The following is a 25368-nucleotide window of genomic DNA, read 5'->3' on the forward strand; positions in this document are numbered from 1 at the left end:
TCGATTGGATATTTTATGACCAATAAACAGCTTACCGGTGTCCTAACTGTTACACGGCCAAAGTTTTTCAAAATCTGGGGTCCATGGATAGCCCATGCCATCCTCATCTTTTCACTTGGATAACTATAGAATGCAGTAAAACACCCTCCTCATCTCCTTCCTTGCCCCTTCCACCCCTTCCCATTCCCCTCTTTTTTCCCTATTCGTCTTTCTATTTTTGCTCTTTTATTCGCTCTTCTTTTACTCTAAAATTGTTTGGTTTTGATAGAAAATTAGTTAATATTCTGTACCATTGTCTTTTTGATGTTTATAGGTTTACCCAAGGTTATCTACCCTTGTACTTTGCATGTTGAAGTAAGTGTTCGGGTTTCACATTTGTTTGCGTTGTTGAAAAATTAAATAAATTATTATTTGAAAATGAAATACAATTTTTTTCTTTAATTTCTGCAATAAATGTGCCACGCATCAACACATCTATAGTATACTAGGTGTATGTTGTTGTGATGTATGACATATGAAGAAAATGCTCACACAGACCTGCTCGGACAATTAAATGAAACGTTTGCACTTGGACATAAGGAAGAACCTTTTTTGCTTTTTTTTTTTTTTTTTTTTTACCAGGGATAGAATAATACGCCCAAAATCTATATTAACAATAAATTCTTGAGTGGCTAACTTAAGCCTCAGTATTACAATTGGTGAGTTTCGAGGTCCTGCTTTAAAATAAGTGTAAAAGACAAAAGGATATTATAGAATATATTTGATATTGTGCATTGCCCATAAAAAAGGGGTTGTCTTGTTAGGGCATATGTACATCATAGAGGGGGTCTCTCTTGCTTTGGCAGATATGTCCCATCCATGTGTTACATGGTCGGCCAATCTTTTGATTGATTCAATTTAAAGGGAGTTGTCTTGATGAGACATCAAATAATACTGCGTATTCAAAGAACTTCCATCAATATATTCATGCTTTTTTTTTTTTTTTTTTTTGTAGACACACACAATTTTATAATGCCTTAAAAAAAATGGATAACAGATTTCCCGGAATTCTGTATAACTACCTGTAAAATATTTGTTGTAGTGATGTCAATTCCTATAGACGTCACATCATAACTGGGGCCTTTTAATACTAGTTATTTTATAAATGAGTAAAAGTAGCCAAAAAATACACAATAAACAGCATAAAAATACAAAATGTTAACTTGACCTACAGGGTGTTACACTATGTACGGTATTTTTATGTCAGATATGACATTTTAAAGGAAATATAGTTTACTTAGCAGCAACACCAGAGGATACATCAAGGACAGGAGGATGTGAGGTAACTGGGGTGGTAGTGACTGATAGGAAATGATACGCTTCCCTGAAAGGATGTCTAAAGCCTCCTTCACACACACAATTTTTCTGGTGTTTAAAAAAAAGAAAAAGCAAAACGCCATCAAAAAACGCTTCGAAAAACGTTTGCATTATTAAAATGTAACATGCGTTTTTTAATTTAGTGGCATTTTGTACATGCTTTTTTTTTTCTGGTATTTTTCAAGTTCTATAGAGAAGTCTATGGGAAAAAATAACGCCTGGAAAAAACACCCTCCCAGAGCATGCTGAGTTTGGAAAAAAATGCCACTGATGACAAAATTGCCTCGAAAACTCCACAAACCAAAACACATTGTGTGTAGTGCATTTGATATTTTACTATAGACTAATGTAAGAGCTGGGCACACTAGAAAAAGCACCATAAAACGCCATTATAAACGCCATCAAAAACGAAGCAAAAAGCTGTGTGCGAATCCAGACTGAGGGCTCATTCAGTCAAGCGTATAAGTCAAAACAACGGCCGTCACACGAACACATGTATTTCAATGGGGCCGTTCACACGACCGTTTCAACGGAGCGTGTGAAGGGTCCGTGAAAAAATAGGACATGTCCTATTTTCTTGCATTTCATGCATCCCTCCATAGAGTCTAGTCTATGGGGGATCCGTGATAACGCGTCCCGGACGGGTGCACCTCGGGCGTGAAAAACTGCAGTTTTTCATGTCCGAGGTTGCCCACTCTCGTGTGAATGTAGCCTAAGGGCGGATTTACACGAACGTGTAATAGATCCATGCAACGCACGTGGTTTTCACGCGCGTCGCACTGACCTATGTTAGTCAATGGGGCCGTGCAGACAGTCCGTGATTTTCACGCAGCGTATGTCCGCTGTGTAAAACTCACGACATGTCCGATATTTGTGCGTTGTTCGCGCATCACGCACCCATTGAAGTCAATGGGTGCGTGAAAATCACGCATGCCACACGGAGGCACCTCCGTGGGACGCACATTTTTCACGCAACAGCAGTCAAAACTATGATTGAAAACAGAAAAGCACCACACGCTTTTCTGTTTACAAACATACAAACAGAGTGTCATAATGATGGCGGCTGCGCGAAAATCAAGCAGCCGCGCATCATATGGTGATGACACACGGAGCTGTTAAGTGCCTTTTGCACGCGCAACACACCGTGTTTTTTGCGCGCGCAAAACGCACACGCTCGTGTAAATCCACCTTGAGAGTAAGAAGATGAGTTTTTTTAGTCCTTTCATGGGAGATTTAGACCTCATTCATACGAGCGTATCAGATTCACACACGTGAAAAAACGCGCGTGAATCTGGTCCGTGTGTGTTGCGTTATGCATTTGAGTGCTTTGTGAGTGTCATGCGTTATTCACGCACTCACAAGGCACATCTTTTTTTTATTTTTTTATTATTATTTTCAATTGAATTGATGCGTAAATCACACAGCATCCGTGTGCTGTACGTGGTTTTCACGCACCCATTGACTTCAATGGGCACGTAGGTGTGTGATAACGCACCAATATAGGACATGCAGTGAGTTTTACGCAGCGGACTCTCACTAAGTGAAAAATCACGCATGTGTAAATGGCCCCATTGAAATCAATGGGTCCGTGTGCTGTGCATTGTGTCAACGCACAGCACACATACGTGATTCACGCTCGTGTGAATGAGGCCTTAGGCTAGTTCTCTCAGAAGTCTTATCAGAAGGCTGGATTTCTCGTGCACTGTCAGTGGATGGAGATTGGGCAGTTTACTGTGTGGGATAACATTGCTTTCCCTATTTGTAGCATATAGGAAGATATAGTGCGGTGTGATCGGGGATATTAGGAGAACTCCTGCATATCCTTCTAACCCTGGGAAATAATACATAGTTGAGGTCTGTGTAAACATCGCAGTGTAGATAGCAGCAAATATTTTAATGATGAGATAACGAAGAAAACATAGTTGTTGTTTTTTTTGTTTTTAACGAACACAGATTTTATTATAAAGAGTTTTTGCCCCAAAAACACTAAACATAAAAACAATATAGATGTATTTATCACTCAACTTTCCACAAACCCTGCATGACTTGTAAATTTACATTTACTTTGAACCGGTCACACTCATAGGCCCCTGCATATACCCATTAAATTGTAGTTCTGGACTGTATCAAATCACAGCTGGTTATGGGTGCCTCATATAACGTAACACTTTGTATTATATAAGTTAAACCGATTTCACACAACCGTAAAATAGCCGAATCTTAGTTCAACACAACCACAATAAAAACACTACTGAGCCAAACTTAGATCACCATAGAACCCTAGATCCGGGTGTTGCAGATATAATACAGAAGATAAAATGCCTCCATATTTATAGCTGTGTGAACCGGCCTTATACAGGTGAACCCAAATGAAGAAGTATTTAAACAGCTATTAGGCAGAACAGGGCTTGGTAAAAGTGTAATTGGGCATAAAATGACTATTACTAGGAGTCATTGCTTGTGATTAAAAGGGTTGGTGCAGCACAATAACCCTTTTTAAATTAAAGCCGGCCCGATGATCAACTGATCGTCGCAGGTCCAACTTCAGAAAGCCTGGCAATCATCTGGCCATACATTTCCCTTGTAGCGGCCCAACATGTAATACATAGATGGGCCGCGTCTGCCTCACTGAGAGCCATCCATTGTTCGTGGCTCTCGTCTTAGGCTTATAACGTGGGGTCCCAAGTGAAGGACCGCCCCCTCTATGATATTCATATGCTCTAATGGGGCATTTCGAAAGGGGTTGTCTTCATTAGTAAGTATGAACATGCGTTCTTCCAGGCTTCCGGGGATGATGTACTTTTGGGTGTCAGGCAGCCATTAGATGTTGTTATCCTTCCTTCCCTATTCTTTCTAATTATATGTCTGTATATGGTTTCCTATTCTTGTAAGTAAACATGGGTTTACTGGTGGTATTAATCAAATTAAAGAGATATATATATATATATATACAGCAGACAAAAAATGGCGACAGCACCCTGCGACACTAATGCCACCTAAACCACTAAATATAAATAAATATGCACTAAAGCTAAATCTACTTACAAATAGGGAGGTTCTTAGTGCACATTTTGATCAAAAAGTGTTAGCCCACCTGCCACGACAAGGCGACCTCTGTAAGGTGGGAACCTACGCTGCACATACACCCAGAACTGGGACTAAGCCTACATATATACCTGGGGATGGTAGGATCCAGCATTGAACTGATTAAAATCACCCAGGGCAGAATGGGAGGAGTGCAAGAACAACAAGTGGAGGCAGTCACTAACCCCACATATATGGATCCCATAAACACAACAAAAATTGAACAGCACAATCCAACTAAATGATACAAAATGTATGCAGGTGCAAGAACACCTATGACTGCAGATATACAGCAAACATAGAATGGTGACAGCACCCTGCGACACTAATGCCACCTAAACCACTAAATATAAATAAATATGCACTAAAGCTAAATCTACTTACAAATAGGGAGGTTCTTAGTGCACATTTTGATCAAAAAGTGTTAGCCCACCTGCCACGACAAGGCGACCTCTGTAAGGTGGGAACCTACGCTGCACATACACCCAGAACTGGGACTAAGCCTACATATATACCTGGGGATGGTAGGATCCAGCATTGAACTGATTAAAATCACCCAGGGCAGAATGGGAGGAGTGCAAGAACAACAAGTGGAGGCAGTCACTAACCCCACATATATGGATCCCATAAACACAACAAAAATTGAACAGCACAATCCAACTAAATGATACAAAATGTATGCAGGTGCAAGAACACCTATGACTGCAGATATACAGCAGACAAAAAATGGCGACAGCACCCTGCGACACTAATGCCACCTAAACCACTAAATATAAATAAATATGCACTAAAGCTAAATCTACTTACAAATAGGGAGGTTCTTAGTGCACATTTTGATCAAAAAGTGTTAGCCCACCTGCCACGACAAGGCGACCTCTGTAAGGTGGGAACCTACGCTGCACATACACCCAGAACTGGGACTAAGCCTACCATCCCCAGGTATATATGTAGGCTTAGTCCCAGTTCTGGGTGTATGTGCAGCGTAGGTTCCCACCTTACAGAGGTCGCCTTGTCGTGGCAGGTGGGCTAACACTTTTTGATCAAAATGTGCACTAAGAACCTCCCTATTTGTAAGTAGATTTAGCTTTAGTGCATATTTATTTATATTTAGTGGTTTAGGTGGCATTAGTGTCGCAGGGTGCTGTCGCCATTTTTTGTCTGCTGTATATCTGCAGTCATAGGTGTTCTTGCACCTGCATACATTTTGTATCATTTAGTTGGATTGTGCTGTTCAATTTTTGTTGTGTTTATGGGATCCATATATGTGGGGTTAGTGACTGCCTCCACTTGTTGTTCTTGCACTCCTCCCATTCTGCCCTGGGTGATTTTAATCAGTTCAATGCTGGATCCTACCATCCCCAGGTATATATGTAGGCTTAGTCCCAGTTCTGGGTGTATGTGCAGCGTAGGTTCCCACCTTACAGAGGTCGCCTTGTCGTGGCAGGTGGGCTAACACTTTTTGATCAAAATGTGCACTAAGAACCTCCCTATTTGGAAGTAGATTTAGCTTTAGTGCATATTTATTTATATTTAGTGGTTTAGGTGGCATTAGTGTCGCAGGGTGCTGTCGCCATTTTTTGTCTGCTGTATATCTGCAGTCATAGGTGTTCTTGCACCTGCATACATTTTGTATCATTTAGTTGGATTGTGCTGTTCAATTTTTGTTGTGTTTATGGGATCCATATATGTGGGGTTAGTGACTGCCTCCACTTGTTGTTCTTGCACTCCTCCCATTCTGCCCTGGGTGATTTTAATCAGTTCAATGCTGGATCCTACCATCCCCAGGTATATATGTAGGCTTAGTCCCAGTTCTGGGTGTATGTGCAGCGTAGGTTCCCACCTTACAGAGGTCGCCTTGTCGTGGCAGGTGGGCTAACACTTTTTGATCAAAATGTGCACTAAGAACCTCCCTATTTGTAAGTAGATTTAGCTTTAGTGCATATTTATTTATATTTAGTGGTTTAGGTGGCATTAGTGTCGCAGGGTGCTGTCGCCATTTTTTGTCTGCTGTATATCTGCAGTCATAGGTGTTCTTGCACCTGCATACATTTTATATATATATATATATATATATATATATATATATATATACACACACCGCGTTCCAAATTATTATGCAAATGTTATTTTTCGCTGATTTTCCTAAATAGTCGATGCAAATGACAGTCAGTATAATCTTCAAGCCATCAACCGTTGGAGTATAATGCAAATTTTATTGAACAGATCTCCTAATGATAAGATTTTTTTTTAGAAGTAAAAAACTGAAAATGCACTGTTTCACATTATTATGCACAACAGAGATCAAAACATTTTAAAGGTTGTAAAGATAACTAAAATGGTAATTTGTTGAATTTGCAGCATCAGGAGGTCATATTTACAGAAATCAAAAGCTCTTTAAATCCAAAAAAACTTAACAGGCCAAGTTACATGTTAACATAGGACCCCTTTGATATCACCTTCACAATTCTTGCATCCATTGAATTTGTGAGTATTTGGACAGTTTCTGCTTGAATATCTTTGCAGGATGTCAGAATAGCCTCCCAGAGCTTCTGTTTTGATGTGAACTGCCTCCCACCCTCATAGATATTTTGCTTGAGGATGCTCCAAAGGATCTCAATAGGGTTGAGGTCAGGGGAACATGGGGGCCAAACCATGAGTTTCTCTCCTTTTATGCCCATAGCAGCGAATGACACAGAGGTATTCTTTGCAGCATGAGATGGTGCATTGTCATGCATGAAGATAATTTTGCTATGGAAGGCACGGTTCTTCTTTTTGTACCACGGAAGAAAGTGGTCAGTCATAAACTCTACGTACTTTGCAGAGGTCATTTTCACACCGTCAGGGACCCTAAAGGGGCCTACCAGCTCTCTCCCCATGATTCCAGCCCAAAACGTGACTCCGCCACCTCCTCGCTGACATCGCAGCCTTGTTGGGACATGGTGGCCATTCACCAACCATCCACTACTCCATCCATCTGGACCATCCAGGGTTGCACGGCACTCATCAGTAAACAATACGGTTTTAAAATTAGTCTTCATGAATTTCTGAGCCCACTGCAACCGTTTCTGCTTGTGAGCATTGTTTAGGGGAGGCCGAATAATAGCTTTATGCACACTTGCAAACCTCTGGAGGATCCTACACCTTGAGGTTCGCGGGACTCCAGAGGCACCAGCGGCTTCAAATACCTGTTTGCTGCTTTGCAATGGCATTTTAGCAGCTGCTCTCCTAATCCTATTAATTTGTCTGGCAGAAACCTTCCTCATTATGCCTTTATCTGAATGAACCCGTCTGTGCTCTGAATCAGCCACAAATCTTTTCACAGTACGATGATCACGCTTAAGTTTTCTTGAAATATCCAATGTTTTCATAGCTTGTCCAAGGTATTGCACTATTTCACGCTTTTCGGCAGCAGAGAGATCCTTTTTCTTTCCCATATTGCTTGAAACCTGTGGCCTGCTTAATAATGTGGAACGTCCTTCTTAAGTAGTTTTCCTTTTATTGGGCACACCTGGCAAACTAATTATCACAGGTGTCTGAGATTGATTACAATGATCCAAAGAGCCCTAAGACACAATAAAATATGAGTTTAATTGAAAAACTAATAACTAAATGTTTATGACACTTAAATCCCATGTGCATAATAATTTGGAACACGGTGTGTGTGTATATATATATATATATATATATATATATATATATATATATATATATATATATAGCATGTGTACACACCTATGACAAGAAATAAAAATAATTATAGATTTGTTAAGCCTGAATCTGTGCAGTGTTAGAAATATGTATACCTTAGTCGACAAACTTTTCTGTAGTAGAGGGATTCCGATGTGCCAATTCCCCACCCATTTACCACACCCGAACTGTCCCTGCAGTACTCTGATAAGCATTAATAGTGGTTCCATACTTTTTATGTAAAATTTAAATAACGGTACTCAACATATTTTATTAAAATATTTTAATTTACCAATGCAATATTTTCTAAAATTCCATGAATGCTAATCTTGAGGATTGACTTACTTAGTTTTTTAAACGGTTGTACACATATGTCCAAGTAGCAAATCCTAAAAAAAACATTATATATATATATATATATATATATATATATATATATATTTATTTGAAATTGTCATAAACGTATTGACCTGCAAATTAAACAAAATCCAAATAACAATGGAGAAATCAGTTTTTTTCCTTTTCAACCCCACAAAGGAGTTTCTCAGTTCATTATATGGTACATTAAATGGTTCCCGACCTTCGGCTGTATATAAACGGCTGGCGGTCGAGATCCTTAAAACCCGCGCCATAGTGTATATAGGGTGTGGGTTTTAGCTGGCTCCTCTAGTGACTGGGCAGCTGAATGTTGGATGCCCGGCAATCAGTGACTGCCGGGGACACTGAAGAGAAGTAGAAGCAGTTCTCACTTCTGTCTTTTCAGATCGCTTGTACACAGCGCTAAATGAGCACTGTGTATAGAATAGAGGCAGCGGCACTGCCTCTATTGGTCCAGGTGAACATGTGACTGGTCACATGATCGCCAAGACGCCATTAGTGAGAGACTGCTGCTGGGTTTAACTAGGCCCAGCACATTCCTTTTATTGACAATAGTCACTATGAGTGTATGTTCACACGCAGTGAGCAAAAACGTCTGAAAATACGGAGCTGTTTTTTTTACGCGCCATATTTTGAAAGCGACACTTAAAATAAAGGCTTGTGGGAACAGAACATCGTAAAGTAAGCAAGCAATGGGCAGATGTTTGAAGGCGTATTAGGGGCGTTTTTTCAGGCGTAATTCGAGGCGTAAAATGCTCGAAATACGTCTGAAAATAGGCCTTGTGAACATACCCTAAGCGGGCTGATTTCCAACATAACTGGGGCTGCTGTGCAGGCAAGTGGTTTTGCACCACACGCGTTTTTTTATCTGGTTTTTGAAGCTTTTTATACCTCTTCAACAGGCAAAGGAAAAAACCACTGCGGCCGCTCGTTGTGTTTTTTTCCGTCTCCCATTGATTTTAATGGCAGCCGTTTTTGGCAGTTTCCGCCTCAATAAAAGGCCAATAACTCTGTGTAAACAGGGCCTTACAGTGAAAAAACAAGGTGTAAACGAAAAAGAAGTCCCCCAAATGTTTTTTCGGACCTTTGAGAGACAGACGATAATATTAAAAAATAAAAGTAAAATAAAGTGCAAATAAATAAAATAATAAATGCACATAAAATACCCACCCAAAAACGTTCCCCACGATTATTGTCATAACGCTGAGCCCTGACCCAATTACCCCAAAATAGACATGTAATATATAAAAATTTACGGTAGACAATGACAATCACAAAAAAAGGTCTATTTTAGGGTAAAACTATATTATTACCAGAAAAAAAATTAGCTGAAAAGTAAAAAAGCTTATTTTTTTCACTTTTATTTTCAAACCATAAGCTGGAAAATTCTATAATAGTGAAAAGGATGCGTATAAAAATAATAAATACAGAAACCTGCATTGTCTACGGAAAAAAAATTCACAAAACTCACCACGTCGCTAGCCCAACAAAGAAACAAGTGCTAAAAATGCCTAAACGGCGTCCGGTCCTGAAGTCTCAAAATAGCCTGGCACTGGACCGGTTAAATAACGCCATTGAAAAATACTATGGCTATGTCGATGGAAAGTGAATAAGTTATGGCTCTAGGAAAGCAATGTATTAAAATGAAAAAAAAAAAATGTTTATTGTTTTTTTAAGTCTTAGTTCTTTTTTTTTTTTTTAAAGTAGTACATCATAAAAAAAACTATATAAATTTAGTATTGCCGTAATCATATCGACTTGCAAAATAAAGTTAACATGTCATTTAAAAAAAAAAAAAGTTAACTAAACATAATAAACATAACTAAATAATGTTATTTTTCTATTCCACCCCACGAATAATTATTTTTCTGTTTTGCAGTAGATTACATGGCAAGATAAATGGAGTTAGGAAAAAAAAAATAATACTGGTGTAATCCTAGCCCATATGCTTTCAAAAGTAAAATGCCATGTAAATCCTGATGTGACGAGTTGATTTTCTTACTATTTGCAAAGCAAAATATCTATGTGTACTCAAAATGAAAAAACAGGTCAGTCCACACAGAAAACCCCTGAGGCACAGCAAATATCTTCTGCTCTTAGTTTCTGTTGTCCCTTATAGTAAAATACCTTGATCATTACCCAATAGCTGAGACTGCTTGGATCCTACACATGTTCAAGATTCTGTCTGGATTTAGGCGCACCTAAGGCTGCGTTCACACGAGCATGTTACGTCCGTAATGGACGGAACGTATTTCGGCCGCAAGTCCCGGACCGAACACACTGCAGGGAGCCGGGCTCCTAGCATCATAGTTATTTACGACACTAGGAGTCCCTGCCTCTCCATGGAACTACTGTCCTGTACTGAAAACATGATTACAGTACGGGACAGTTGTCCCGCAGCGAGGCAGGGACTCCTAGCATCGTACATAACTATGATAATAGGAGCCCGGCTCCCTGCAGTGTGTTCGGTCCGGGACTTGCGGCCGAAATACGTTCCGTCCATTACGGACGTAACATGCTCGTGTGAACCCAGACTAAATCTTAACCCCTTCCCGATTTTTGCCGTATATATACACACAGCGGAGGGAAAGTATGGAGCGGGCTCACCGATAAGATGTGTGTCGACTTTATGTGTGTCGATCCCACTCGTTTGCGGTCAATAGCAACCAAGGCATCTAATCTGTTAGAGAGATGGGGGAGGCCCCTCCAATAGCCTGTTGCCCACCCCCGCGATGCGATCGCGGGGTTCCGTTGGTTGTCATGGCAGTCTGGGTGCCCAATGAAGGCCCCCAGATCTGCCATCTTTGTGCTTCTATGAAGCCCTGTAGCAATGTAAAAATAATAATAATAATTAGCATAACTGATATGGCCGTGTCCGTAAAAATCTGAGCTATTACAATCTACCATTACTTTACCTGCACCGTGAACAAAGTAAAAAAAAAAATTATAATTAAAAGGCCAGAATCGCTGTTTTTTGGTCACCACTTCTCCGACAACAAAAATTTTGTAAAAAGTAATCAAAAGTCGTATTGAATCACAATGGGGTAACCCATGTACTGATCTGCTGGGAATCTGCGGTATAAATCGGAGTTTAAGCTGTGGGTTTCTGTCGCGGATTATCTAATAAATCCACAGTGGATTTTCTTATGGCCTTACAGTTTTACCGGTTATTTCAAGGTGATTGTGATAATGTTCTGTAACAGCTACAGCAAAAACCTGCACGAGATGAACGTTCCTATTACTTTATGTAGTGGTGCAGCCACATTTTTTGTGTGCTTTTACGATTAAACTTCTGCCATTATGATATTATTTTACTCCCTGTCATGTTACGCCACTATTATTTTTATTCAAGTTCTCATTGTACGATCAATATAGAAATAACCATGAGTCTTGGACATCAAGATGTCAAGTTGCCAACGACGTATTGGTCTATTTTGTATGATTATTTAGAGACTTTAGAGAACTTTAGATAATTATTCTTTTATCAGCCATAAAAGGGCATGACAGTGAGCTTCACGTCCGTTACTGAGCAGGAAGTCTCTCCTGTGTTGAAAACAACAAAACCACAACAGTTTTGTAAACTATAATCATCTAGACAGGTTTGTTCAGTGTGTCAGATCCAGCTATCAGAGCAGCATGAAAGTTTCATTTTATATATCATGAGAGTGAAGTTGGTTCTAGAAGGTGACCACATGAAAAGCGTCCAACATGATATAAAAAACACAGCTTAGGCTTTGTTCACATGTGCGTTGGAGGCTATGTTAGGAGCCTCCGTCACAGATCCGGCAGGGAATATCGGGGACATTACCGCAGCATGCTGTTCTATTGTGTTTGGTAAAATCACGGACACCCTGACGGAAAGCCGACAGAAACCATTGAAGTCAATGAGTTCCGTCGGCTGCCTGTGGTGTCCGTTGTTCAACAGAACTGTTGCTTTCGTTATTCCGTTGTTCTGCTCCTCTGATGGATCAGAACCACGGAACGTCACAACGCATGTGTGAACCAGTCCTTAATGTCTTTTTTGTCTGTGTGCATCTTTTTTTAGTATTCCAGAGATGAATTAGAAAAACTAGGTAGGTAAATCTAACTTACTATAGGACAGGCGCGGCAATTCTTATCTCTGAATTTGCGAACTGTTCTCACAGTATAAAGTATAGGAACACGGTCAGTAAAAGCAAAAAAATAGGACATGTCCTATTTTTTGCGGGTCAATACGACGGCCCAGACACACACCTGTAAAGATACAGCAAGGTGTCCGTGACCAATAGAAATTAATGGGTCAGTATAATTATCCGCAATTACTGATCCATAATTGCAGATAAACATTACAGTCGTGTGCATGAGGCCTAACAGATCAGAAGATAAAATACGCAGTAAAAGGGTCATCCTATGACTGTGATATATTTTGTAAGTTCCCATTTTAGATACACTTCCAGAATTCTTATCATGAGACACATCCGATTTTACAAATTGTATTGAGTGTTAAAGATGTCATTGGATATGGATAATGGCTGCCAAAGCTGCGTTTAATGTAAAAGGATTAGCAAAACTTAGTCTTCCTGTTGAATGTTATTGTACCAAAAAACAGTAAGACATGCCTACACAAGCCATTCTGAGCTCTTAAGTCAGGTCTGTGTACACAGTGCAGTCACGCTCACGTCATAGCTGCCAAAGGGTATTTTCTGAATTATTCAGCCAGTTTTTAGTTATATTTTTTCCAGGTAAAGCTGTGGGACAGTTTTACCTCATAAGGCTCGGTTTAAATCTGCGTCATGGATTCAGTTTTAATGGCAGCCATGACATATTGCTGGATGCGTCGCACTACAAATACTAACGGCGCCTGACGGACCTCATTGACTTATACACCGCGTTCCAAATTATTATGCAAATGTTATTTTTCGCTGATTTTCCTAAATAGTCGATGCAAATGACAGTCAGTATAATCTTCAAGCCATCAACCGTTGGAGTATAATGCAAATTTTATTGAACAAATCTTCTAATGATAACAGATTGTTTTTTTAGAAGTAAAAAACTGAAAATGCACTGTTTCACATTATTATGCACAACAGAGATCAAAAGATTTGAAAGGTTGTAAAGAGAACTTAAATGGTAATTTGTTGAATTTGCAGCATCAGGAGGTCATATTTACAGAAATCAAAAGCTCTTTCAATAAAAAAAAACTCAACAGGCCAAGTTACATGTTAACATAGGACCCCTTCTTTGATATCACCTTCACAATTCTTGCATCCATTGAATTTGTGAGTATTCGGACAGTTTCTGCTTGAATATCTTTGCAGGATGTCAGAATAACCTCCCAGAGCTTCTGTTTTGATGTGAACTGCCTCCCACCCGCATAGATATTTTGCTTGAGGATGCTCCAAAGGTTCTCAATAGGGTTGAGGTCAGGGGAACATGGGGGCCACACCACGAGTTTCTCTTCTTTTATGCCCATAGCAGCCAATGACACAGAGGTATTCTTTGCAGCATGAGATGGTGCATTGTCATGCATGAACATAATTTTGCTACGGAAGGCACGGTTCTTCTTTTTGTACCACGGAAGAAAGTGGTCAGTCATAAACTCTACGTACTTTGCAGAGGTCATTTTCACACCGTCAGGGACCCTAAAGGGGCCTACCAGCTCTCTCCCCATGATTCCAGCCCAAAACATGACTCTGCCACCTCCTTGCTGACGTCGCAGCCTTATTGGGACATGGTGGCCATTCACCAACCATCCATCTGGACCATCCAGGGTTGCACGGCACTCATCAGTAAACAACACGGTTTGAAAATTAGTCTTCATGTATTTCTGAGCGCACTGCAACCGTTTCTGCTTGTGAGCATTGTTTAGGGGTGCCCGAATAATAGCTTTATGCACACTTGCAAACCTCTGGAGGATCCTACACCTTGAAGTTCGCAGGACTCCAGAGGCACTAGCGGCTTCAAATACCTGTTTGCTGCTTTGCAATGGCATTTTAGCAGCTGCTCTCCTAATCCTATTAATTTGTCTGGCAGAAACCTTCCTCATTATGCCTTTATCTGAACGAACCCGTCTGTGCTCTGAATCAGCCACAAATCTTTTCACAGTACGATGATCACGCTTAAGTTTTCTTGAAATATCCAATGTTTTCATACCTTGTCCAAGGTATTGCACTATTTCACGCTTTTCGGCAGCAGAGAGATCCTTTTTCTTTCCCATATTGCTTGAAACCTGTGGCCTGCTTAATAATGTGGAACGTCCTTCTTAAGTCGTTTTCGTTTGATTGGGCACACCTGGCAAACGAATTATCACAGGCGTCGGATATTGATTACAATGATCCAAAGAGCCCTAAGACTCAATACCATCCATGAGTTTAATTGAAAAACTAATAACTAAATGTTTATGACACTTAAAACCACTGTGCATAATAATTTGGAACACGGTGTAATGGAGTCTTTTGGGTTCCTCTGATGTGTCCTTCGTTTTGAAGGGAAAAATAGTGCTGCATACATCTCATCCAGATTTATTTTGCAATTCTGCCTCCCAGATATAGAATATAATCATCCATTTTAATAAACCAGTAATTAATTTCTAGCAATTTCCACAAAATGAATTTCTGATTTTTCTATACTAAAACCTAACCCTAATGTCATTGAAATCTTAAAGGGAGTCAGTCACCAGAAATGTACCTTTCAAACTAGCAACAGAGTAATATAGTGTAGGCTCACCAGAATCTAACGTTATTTTTCCTTTTTCACTTCACTTTATTCAATATATGCAAATGAGCATTTTGGAGCAATGAGGGCATCACTGCTGCTCCAAAATGCTCTGTCTTCTTTCCCCAGTCCATCCCTCCCTACTTTCATTGATTGACGGGCCAGGCAGTGTAATAGTAGAGTTCACACCTGACACCGTAGTCTCCTGAACGCTCTGCTTCATAATCGGTGCATGCGCAGTACTGCTGATTAGAGCGGTGAAACGTCAAGGGTGTAATGCGCATGCACCGATTTTGAAGCAGGTTCAGGATACTACGGGGTCAGGCGTGATCTCGGCTATTACATTTCCTGGCCCCGGTCAATCAATGAAAGAAGGAAGGGAGGGAGGGAGGGATGGACTGGGGAAAGAAGACAGAGCATTTTGGAGCAACGGTGACACCCTTGTTGCTCCAAAATGCTCATTTACATATATTGAATAAAGTGATTTTCTCTGCAAAGGAGGCACCCATGTGAAAAAGGAAAATAATGTTACAATTTGGCGAGTCTACACTATATTACTCTGATGCTAGTTTGATAGGTAAATTTCTGGTGTCAGACTCCCTTTAAGCTAAATTGGGTAAAGAGGTGAGAGGTCTAGTCAATGTTAAAAAGATGTCATCATCATAAAGACTCATCTTGTACTCCCTTGCACCAATGGTGTAAAATAACAAAAGAGGTAACACTCGCCTTATCAATCCGTTGCGGCTGCTTTCCCGTTCCCGTTGTGTTCTTCCTGCTCCAGAGATGAGGTGTTGAGACGACATGTGAACGCTGCGCTATTTCATTCTGAATCTTGGTGAAAATTAAGAGTTCCAGCTGTACTTCTTTTGTAAAAGCCATTGTAGCCATTTTAAACTATGTTCTTTCACTTCACGTCTTAATGTCTTTGCAGCACGTTACAGTTCAGAGGGAAGAAATACCTTCAAAATCAGACATTGCATAGTGACAAAACTAATAAACAAGTCAAACTACAGGGTCCTGCTCGCAAGAGCTTACAATCTGTGAGGAAATAGGGGTGACAAAAAGTGCTTGTCTTGTACAAAGGTCCAGCCATCTTTTTAGAAAAATAGAGTAGTACACATAAAACTTCATAAACCAGGTCACCAGCCAGCAACCACTTTCCCCTGGCCACTGTCTGACAAGGTAGTCGACAGTTACGGAAAAAGCCACGGTACGATGTCTCTCATTCACTTCTTTTCTCCCACTTCACTTCAAGCGAGCTTGGCTGTTTCCGTAACTCCCAACCACCTCGTTAGACAGTGGTCAGGGAGCAGCGGGACCCGGACAAAGTTTGACGGGCGGTCAGGCTGGCCCCGTTCTAGAGATAGGTGCGGGTCCCAGAGGTAGAACACGCATTTATCTGACTTTTATGCCATAAATGTCCAAGATGGCAAACCACTTTAATCCTAAATCGTTGGAAGAACATAAAACACAGGTAGGGGGGTAAACAGAGTTGAAGAAGGAGATGTAAGGAGGTGCAGCACTGTGGAGAGCTTTGTGGGTGAAAGTAATGTTTACATTTTATTCTATAGGGTCTGGGCAACCAGTGCAGTGACTGGCACAGCCTAGAGCAGGGGTGGGCAAACTTTTTGACTCGCGGGCCACAATGGGTTCTAAAATTTGACAGAGGGGCCGGGCCAGGAGCATTTGGAGGGAGTGTTTGGGCCGGATATACTAAAGCATTAAATGTAGTGTGTGCAAACCTCATAGCACAGTAAGAACACTACAACCCAATTTATTAACTGTCTTTCAAATGTGAAAAATAGCCCTTATCAGTTAATAAATTTGTCTCAAGGAATATGCAAGATATGGCATTTACATACTATTTCGCAGATACTGGGAGAAGGAAATGTAAATAGATTAAAATAACATACGCACTGTGATTTATCAAGAAAAAAGTTCTGTTGACTCTGTAAATTAGCTGCCAACCTCTGAGCAGTAGCCGCCCGTTCTTGTGTTGACTGCTTGCTAGCATAGTTTGCATGCTTCGTGGCAAAGTGACGGCTGATATTGTACTCTTTGAAAACCGAAGGGCTTAATGGTGACGTGAAACGAAGTGAAAATTAAAGTGAAATAAAGAGAAATACGCGCTACATTAACCCCTTAATGACCGGGCCATTTTGCACGTTAATGACCAAGGATTATTTTTTGTTTTTCCACGGTCGCATTCCAAGAGTCGTAACTCTTTTTTTATTCCGTCGACATAGCCGTATAAGGGCTTGTTTTTTCCGGGACGAGTTGTATTTTGTAATTGTACCATTTTTAGATGCTTATAACATATTGATTAACTTTTATTAACTTTATTTTAGGAGAGAATTGAAAATAAGCAGCTATTCCAGCATTAATTTTCACGTTATAAATTTACGCCGTTTACTATGCAGCGTAAATAACATGTTAACTTTATTCTATGGGTCGGCACGATTACAGGGATACCAAATGTGTAAAGGTTTTATATGTTTTTTCTACGTTTGCACAATAAAAACCCTTTTAGAAAAAAATTACTTGTTTTTGCATCGCCGCGTTCCAAGAGGCGTAATTTTTTTATTTTTCCGTCGATGTGGCCGTACGTGGGATTGATTTTTGCGGGACAATGTGTAGTTTTCATTAGTACTATTTTGGGGTACATAGGACTTATAGATGAACTTTTATTTTATTTTTTATGGGGGGAATGGGAGAAAAGAGAGAATTTTGCCGTTGTTTTTTTGCGTTTTCTTTGGACGCCGTTCATCCGGCGGTTTAATTAATGTGTTCATTTTATTGGTCAAGTTGTTACGATCGCGGGGATACCATATATGTGTATGTGTGATTTGTTTTGACCGTTTTATTAAATAAAACCACTTTTTGGGGCAAAAAAGTAGTTTTATTTGACTTTGACTGTAATTTTTTTTATTTTTTTTTTCACAAACTTTATTTAACGGTTTTACTTTTTTTTTTTTAGTCCCACCAGGGGACTTCACTATGCGATATGCCGATCGCATATATAATGCTTTGGTATACTTCGTATACCAAAGCATTATTGCCTGTCAGTGTAAAACTGACAGGCAACCTGTTAGGTCATGCCTCTGGCATCGCCTAACAGGCAGATGCTGAAGACAGACCTGGGGGTCTTTGTTAGACCCCCGGCTGTCATGGAAACCCGACGGCGACCCGCGATTTGTTTGCGGGGGCGCCGATCGGGAGACAGAGGGAGTTCCCCCCTCTGTCAAACACATTAAATGCCGCTGTCACTGTTGACAGCGGCATTTAATGGGTTAAACTGCCGGAATCGGCGCGTGCTTCGATTCCGGCAGTTGCAGCAGGAGCCAGGCTGTGTATAACAGCCGTGCTCCTGCCGCTGATCGCGTGGGTAAACTGTCAGTACCCGCGCGATCACAGGACGGATATATCCGTCCTCCTGCGCGAACTAGCAGCTGCTGAGGACGGATATATCTTGGACAAGTTCGGCGGGCCGGATTAAAAAGCCTAACGGGCCGTATGTGGCCCGCGGGCCGTAGTTTGCCCATGTCTGGCCTAGAGGCATTGGTGTAGTGGTTGGTCAGAAAGATGAGACTGGCTGCTGCATTCAGATAGATTGGAGAGGGGAGAGTTTAGTGAGGGGAAGTTGACCGATTAGTAAGGAGTTAGGCTGGGTTCACACGACCTATTTTCAGACGTAAACGAGGCGTATAATGCCTCGTTTTACGTCTGAAAATACGGCTCCAATACGTCGGCAAACATCTTCCCATTCATTTGAATGGGTTTACCGACGTACTGTGCCGACAACCTGTCATGACAGCTGTCAATCGACGACGCGTAAAATGACTGCCTCGTCAAAGAAGTGCAGGACACTTCTTTGAAACGTAATTTGAGCCGTTTTAAATTGAATTCAATGAAGAACAGCTCAAAATTACGGCCGTTAATGACGCCTCGCAAAATGCGAGGAGGAGCATTTGCGTCTGAAACGACGGAGCTGTTTTCTCCTGAAAACAGTCTGTAATTTCAGACGTAAAAGGCAGCTATCGTGTGCACATACCCTTACAGTAATCAAGACGAGAGTGAATCAGAGCGACAATGAGAGATTTTGCTTATTCTAAAGTAAGAAATGGGTGGATTTTGGAGATGTTTTTGAGGTGTGGCAGACAAAAATATGCAAGTGATTGAAAATAAGGAGTAAAGGAAAGATCTGAGTCAAACATAACCCCAAGACAGCGGGCGTGCTGCCAAGGAGTCATGGTAGTACCACACTGAGATGGAGATATCAGGTTTAGGTAGGTTAGTAATTGGTGGAAACACAAGGAGCTAAATTGTAGATATATTTAGTGTAGCGTCCATGGCTGCGGACCGTCAGGATTACTCACCCCTGGCAGCCGCAGCAATGGATCTGTGAGCGCTGGCTCGCATCTCCTTCCCAGGAGACACCAGCACTCACTTCCGCTCCGGTCCGCTGTGGCCCGTAGAGTGCGCAAGCACGCCTTAAAGGGCCAGTGCGCGCACATGAGAATCATCATCATCAATTAGCCCATGATTCCCCTGGACTATAAGAAGGGCCCTGCCCCTTTGCTCATTGCCTGAGCATTGTTAGTAATCCCATGTCAGTCTTGCAAATGGTCCCTTAGTGTTATCCTGTTCCTGTTGTTTCCCGTGCCCTGCTACTTGTGTCCCGTCTCCCGTACTGTGTCCTTGTTCCTGAGCCTGTTAGGGTTGGAGTTGTGTCCTACTGCACCTTCTGTTATTTGCCACGTCCCGTCTCATCTGCCACATCCAGTGTTATCCGCCACGTCTGGCGGAACCTGCTGCACACACCTCCATCCGTGCTAAAGCCTGAACGGGGCGTGTACTGTGAAGGGGCCGTGTTACTATGGCTGTGACACTGTCCAATCATATATGGACGGTGCCACAGCAGGAGAGAGTGTGCGATTGCAGCATTTTCACCCGAACAAGCAAGGGGGCGTGTCACTGCTACAACGGTGGGAGGTAGAAAAAAAATGTAATGTGCCCCAGGGTTTGTGCAGGCCTCCCCATTACATGCTGCACTCAGCTGCCCATGTATGGGGAGGTGAAAGGTTCTCTTTAATGGGAGTTTATAAAAAACCAAAAATACACAGTGTGAGCCCAGCCTTACAACTTGGCCTAATTTAACTTCTTCAACTATAAATCATCTAAACCTCAGGCATAAGGTAGAGATAAACGAACAACCTAGCTGATCTGGATGGATCATAGAACTTAATGAGAATCAAACCGTTTAACAAAAGTTACAGAGATAACATCAGGCTATTTAGGAACAGAGGAAAGGGGAATTATATGCCATAAATTAATACTTGCAGTGATGGAAATAAAGGTTCAGCAGAGAGATAGTTAAACGGCAGGATTTAAAATTGATCATATACCTGTATGAAGAGAAGAGAGATGGATGTTAGATCTATGCCATGTACGATATAATTGCTGCGACACTTTGGCAATATTGACATTTCTTAGTCATATCTGTTTCTGGGAGGGCTGCGTGACAATGTGACCTCTTGGGTGTATGGGTACATTAAAACGAAAACAGTGACATCTATTTTGTGGAAATCCCCTTTTAAACTATAAGGTTGAAATACCATGAAGTGATAACACACACGCATATACCATGCGAGACCACTCAACACGATGTCAGATTTGTAGCCATAAATTGATAAGGTTTCCTTAATTAATGCACTGTCGATACATTGTACACCTCCTGTACTTACACTTGTTTGAATGAGATTATGTATTTAATGGCATTCATATTATCTAGAACAAACAAAAACGGAATTCGAGACACTAATCCTGAGGCTTGCTCTTCTAATGCCAAAAATTGGTATCTTGCAGTTAAATAAAATACGGGCATAGTATTGTTATGTAATGATGGGAGTAACCCGATACTATAATCTGTGTATATAAATTTATACACAGCTCAGTAGTCATGCTTGGATTTTCGCTTTAGAGATAACAGCTTTCTTTTGACATTATTACTAAAGTAACGGTTGTGTTCGTTTTGTAACAGGAGCGGCTGCCGGTGGTGGCTATTTTGACGTTTTGTAATATAAAACGATGCTGGGGAGATGTAATTCATGCAGTGCTCGAAGATAAACAGTAGTTAAAGCGTACCTAACCTTTCAGGTGACTTTTCACAATAAGCTCACTGGCACTCCGTTTCTGGTGATGCACAAGTAGGATTCCACTCCGCAATAATATAAAACATAGAGCTCGGCACCCATATATTCTGCTTTTGTAATTTCAATTTGTTTCGAACAATCTATAGCAGGGACGTTGCTAGGGTCTACAAAGATCAGGGGCACAAGCCCCAAGACATATGTTTACCCCCCAAAAAAATATATATATATCTCGCAGATATCTATAGGACCCTATAGTTACCACCCCTGTAGATAGTGCTACATATATACACATATACACACACACACACCCTGTAGGTAGTGCTACACACTCAATTCCCACTTTGTAGATGGTGCCACACGCCGAGACGGGAGACTTGCGTAGGCCGGCGTGATCCAGTGACGTCATCGCGCCGGCCTGTGTAGGGATCCTGTCCCAGCGTCTTATAGGCTGCAGGAGGGGGCTGACTGGCAAATTTTAGCCTGGAGGACAAGCTTACTGCACTGGCCCATCATTACCAGCATATAATTAATCTGTTTACCTCCACCGGCTGTATAAAGGCTGCAGGGGTAACTGGGCTTTAAATACAGCCGTCATCAAAAGACGATGGCTGGTGGTGATGTTTTCATGCTAAAATCACAAGTTTTATTTTTTAAAGGGAACCTGTCACCAGCATTTCACCTATTAAACCAGCAATACGTAGTCGTAGTGGGTGAAAAATCATTTCTATATAACCTATAATTGTCTTCTTAGTCGGCTCTGTAGCTTTAGTATTCAGGTTTTTCGTGTTCCCGCACTGTATGCTAATGAGCAGAATAGAGTCATATATTCGTTTGAAAAGAGTTAAATCTTCGTTTGAAAAGAGTCATATCTTCATTCCTCAAGTCTTTCCGAGTTTACCCCGCCTCCTTACTTTTGATTGACAGCTCCTCGCCTTCCCCAGCACACAAATCCGTGCTTGTGCATTGATGTCCTCTTCTGCTGTGTGTGCACAAAGGGACACCGGATTATTACGATAAAAGGCGCAAAATGTTTGCGGACCGTTATTTACAGTCGGAGGAGGAATTTAGGAGAGGGGATAACGGCAATGAACTTTTTATAGCAGCGGCCAGTGAGGGATAAGTAAAGTTCAATAGGTGAAATGCTGGTGACAGTTTCCCTTTAAAGCTGATATTAACACAACATGAAAACATAAGACACATTGTCAGTCATACACTTACGTTGCGGTTTCTTGGCTGTTCCACCACTGATGGTTTCTGGGTCCACTGATGCTTTTCTTTTATACTCTAGTGCCATTGAGTATCGTCCATAACAATCCCACATTACCGCGGCGTGATGCGACATTGTTATAGACAACAGACATGACCTCAGATTATAAATAAAGGAGCATCAGGGGATCCAGAAAACCATCAGTGGTGGTACAACCAAGAATCAGCAACGTAAGTGTATCATATGACAAGATTTATCAAAAAAGAAAAATACAGAAACCCCTTTAACTATTGCATTTCTCTAGGGTCATTTTACATGGCCCGATAAGGGCCATGAAAATGAGCGCTCATCCACGAAACAGCTCGTCGATCTGCGCTCTTTTGTTCCTTTCCAAAGGAGCAATGATTGGTTATGTATGGGGACAAGCGATGGTTACTACGTTCGCTCGTCCCCATATATTTCCGTCATGTCCGCAGCACATCTCCCTGTTTGCACAGGGAGATGTGCTGCCGACTAGCGACCATTTTATTGGCTGCGTAAACAGGTCAATTAGACGATGAACGAGCGCTTGCTCATTCATCGTCTGATCGTTGCCCTGATTACACAGGTAAATTATTGTAAAGAATGATGTTATTATCGATCACATCTAGGTTCATGAACTTAGATGTGATCGTTATTAGCTGGATCCTGCCTGTCAGAGACACACAGGACCAGCGTTAGTCTAAGCCGTCAGTCCTGCAGACCTGACGGATTTATCTTTGATGGCAAGATACGGCTTCTTTGTTTACTGAATACATAGCTCAATCTGAAAAGTAAGATTTTTTTTTAAATAAAAAACTATTAAAAATTTGTTTAAAATGAAATAAAACATTGTTTTATTAACAATAAATGGGTTAAAATGTTTACATAGCCTTTAAAGTCTGTAGTAAAATATAAAATCCACAAGTAGCAGTTGAGGAGTGGTTAAAAACCGGATATGAAACAACGCATGCGGCCAATTACTGCATCACAAAACACGGCAAATCATAATAAAACCACTTGTGGTTTTTAAAAGCGGTTTTGATGTGTTTTTTTAACTGCATCTCAACCGCTACATGTGAATATAACCTAACGGAACAAAATAGTCGAGCTTCCCTCCCCTACACATAAACTATAACTAAACATTTCCCTCGCATAACATCTACAGCAAAGCCCCCTTACCCTACACAAATGAACTACAAGGGTCTCTTCACAAGTCGAGGTCAAATCATGTTTTTTGCAACAGCTGTCATAAAATTGCTTTATAACCATGTCTTTTGCCAAAATCTCTGCCAAAGAAAAACACAATATGACCGTAACCTGTGAATAGATGCTAAATAAGTCACACGTGGCGGATACGCTGTGATTGGCTGCAGTGTTCACATGGGATGAAACGTCATCCCAGGAGGCCACGCTGGAGTGAGGAACACAGACTTCTGGGTAAGTATGAGGTTTTTTTTTTGCAGAATCGCTGCGAACCCGCCGCAAAAAAACGGAATTGAATTCAATAGGGAAAACTCGCAACAAGTAAGCAGCATTTACGCAAATACAATTGAAATGCCGCGCAAAAAAAATCAGGTCAATTTCTGAGGGTTTTTTCCGCTCAGTATTTACGCAGTGTGTAGATGAGATTAGTTTTATCTCATCCACTTTGCTGCTACTGTATTTATATTTGCTGCGGATTATATGCAACAAATTCCGTTGTGGAAAAACTGCAGTATTTACGCAACGTGTGAACTGACCCTTATGATATGTTCACACGCAGTGTTTTCAGACGTAATTCAGGCATTTTACGTGTCTCTGTCAAAATCCGGGGTGTAAAATGACGGCTCGTCAAAAGAAGTGCAGGCGTTTTTCATTGACTCCATTGAAAAACAGCTCCAAAAACGGCTGTAATATACGCCGCAAAAAACGCGAGTTGCTACAAAAACGTCTGAAAATCAGGATCTGTTTTCACCTGAAAACAGCTCCGTATTTTCAGACGTTTTTGGTCACTGCGTGTGAACATACCCTTACTGTCGATCAGTGTGTTTGATGCAACTTTGTAATTACAGTTTATTAAAAATTATTTTTACCTTTTGAGATTACCATCTTATTTTGTATCCTATATACCGAGCAGCTGTATCTAGCACAGAGACCTGAATCCGTTATAAATTGTCAGCACACGCGGACACTGAACCAGTCAGTCCGGCGGACCTGACAGATACAGGATTCAGCAAATCCTGAATACAAAGCAGCTGTATCTGAAAAACGAAAAATAAATTTTAATAAAATGTAATTAGAAAGTTGCACCAAACACACTGATACACATTTCTATATAATAAAAAGTTTTCATAGATGTGCATAGTCTTAAAACAGAATCCCCTCACCCCACACAACTTTTACAGTCAAGTTCCCCCTCACATAACATTCAGTCAAGTCCCCCCTCCCCCCAAAAAACGTTTTACACAGAATTCCCTCCCCATGGCTAAAAATGCGGGGGCGGAACGCATCCAAACATCTGCCTATTGACTTCAATGGGAAAAACGGCGTCCCGTTGCCACGAGCGTTTTTTACAAGCCCGTTTTTAAAAACGGGCGCGTAAAAAAACTCCTTGTAAAAAGAAGGGCATGTCACTTCTTGAGACACTTTTTGGAGCCGTTTTTCATTGACTCAATAGAAAAACAGCTCCAAAAACGACCGTAAAAACACAGCAAAAAACGCAAGTTGCTTTAAAAATGGCTGAAAATGCCTTGAAAACAGCTCCATATTTTCAGCCATTTTTTGTTAAGTGTGTGAACATAGCCTTAGTCT

General features: G+C 41.0%; 1 protein-coding gene across 2 annotated transcripts in view; it reads left to right on the forward strand.

The window, feature by feature from the left end:
* The window catches only part of B4GALNT1 (beta-1,4-N-acetyl-galactosaminyltransferase 1), a 178768-nt gene that overhangs the window by 17705 nt on the left and 135695 nt on the right, over positions 1-25368 (forward strand). The window contains exon 1 of one of the 2 annotated variants that reach the window (XM_075851966.1): positions 318-354. The exons of the other annotated variant lie outside the window; for it this stretch is intronic. Within the exon in view, the coding sequence (XP_075708081.1) occupies positions 347-354 (8 nt within the window). The 5' untranslated portion in view covers positions 318-346. Of the gene's footprint in view, positions 1-317; positions 355-25368 lie in introns of those variants that run through there. 2 annotated transcript variants of the gene reach the window in all.

Source organism: Rhinoderma darwinii, chromosome 2, assembly GCF_050947455.1.
Source record: "Rhinoderma darwinii isolate aRhiDar2 chromosome 2, aRhiDar2.hap1, whole genome shotgun sequence".
Taxonomy (NCBI): domain Eukaryota; kingdom Metazoa; phylum Chordata; class Amphibia; order Anura; family Rhinodermatidae; genus Rhinoderma; species Rhinoderma darwinii.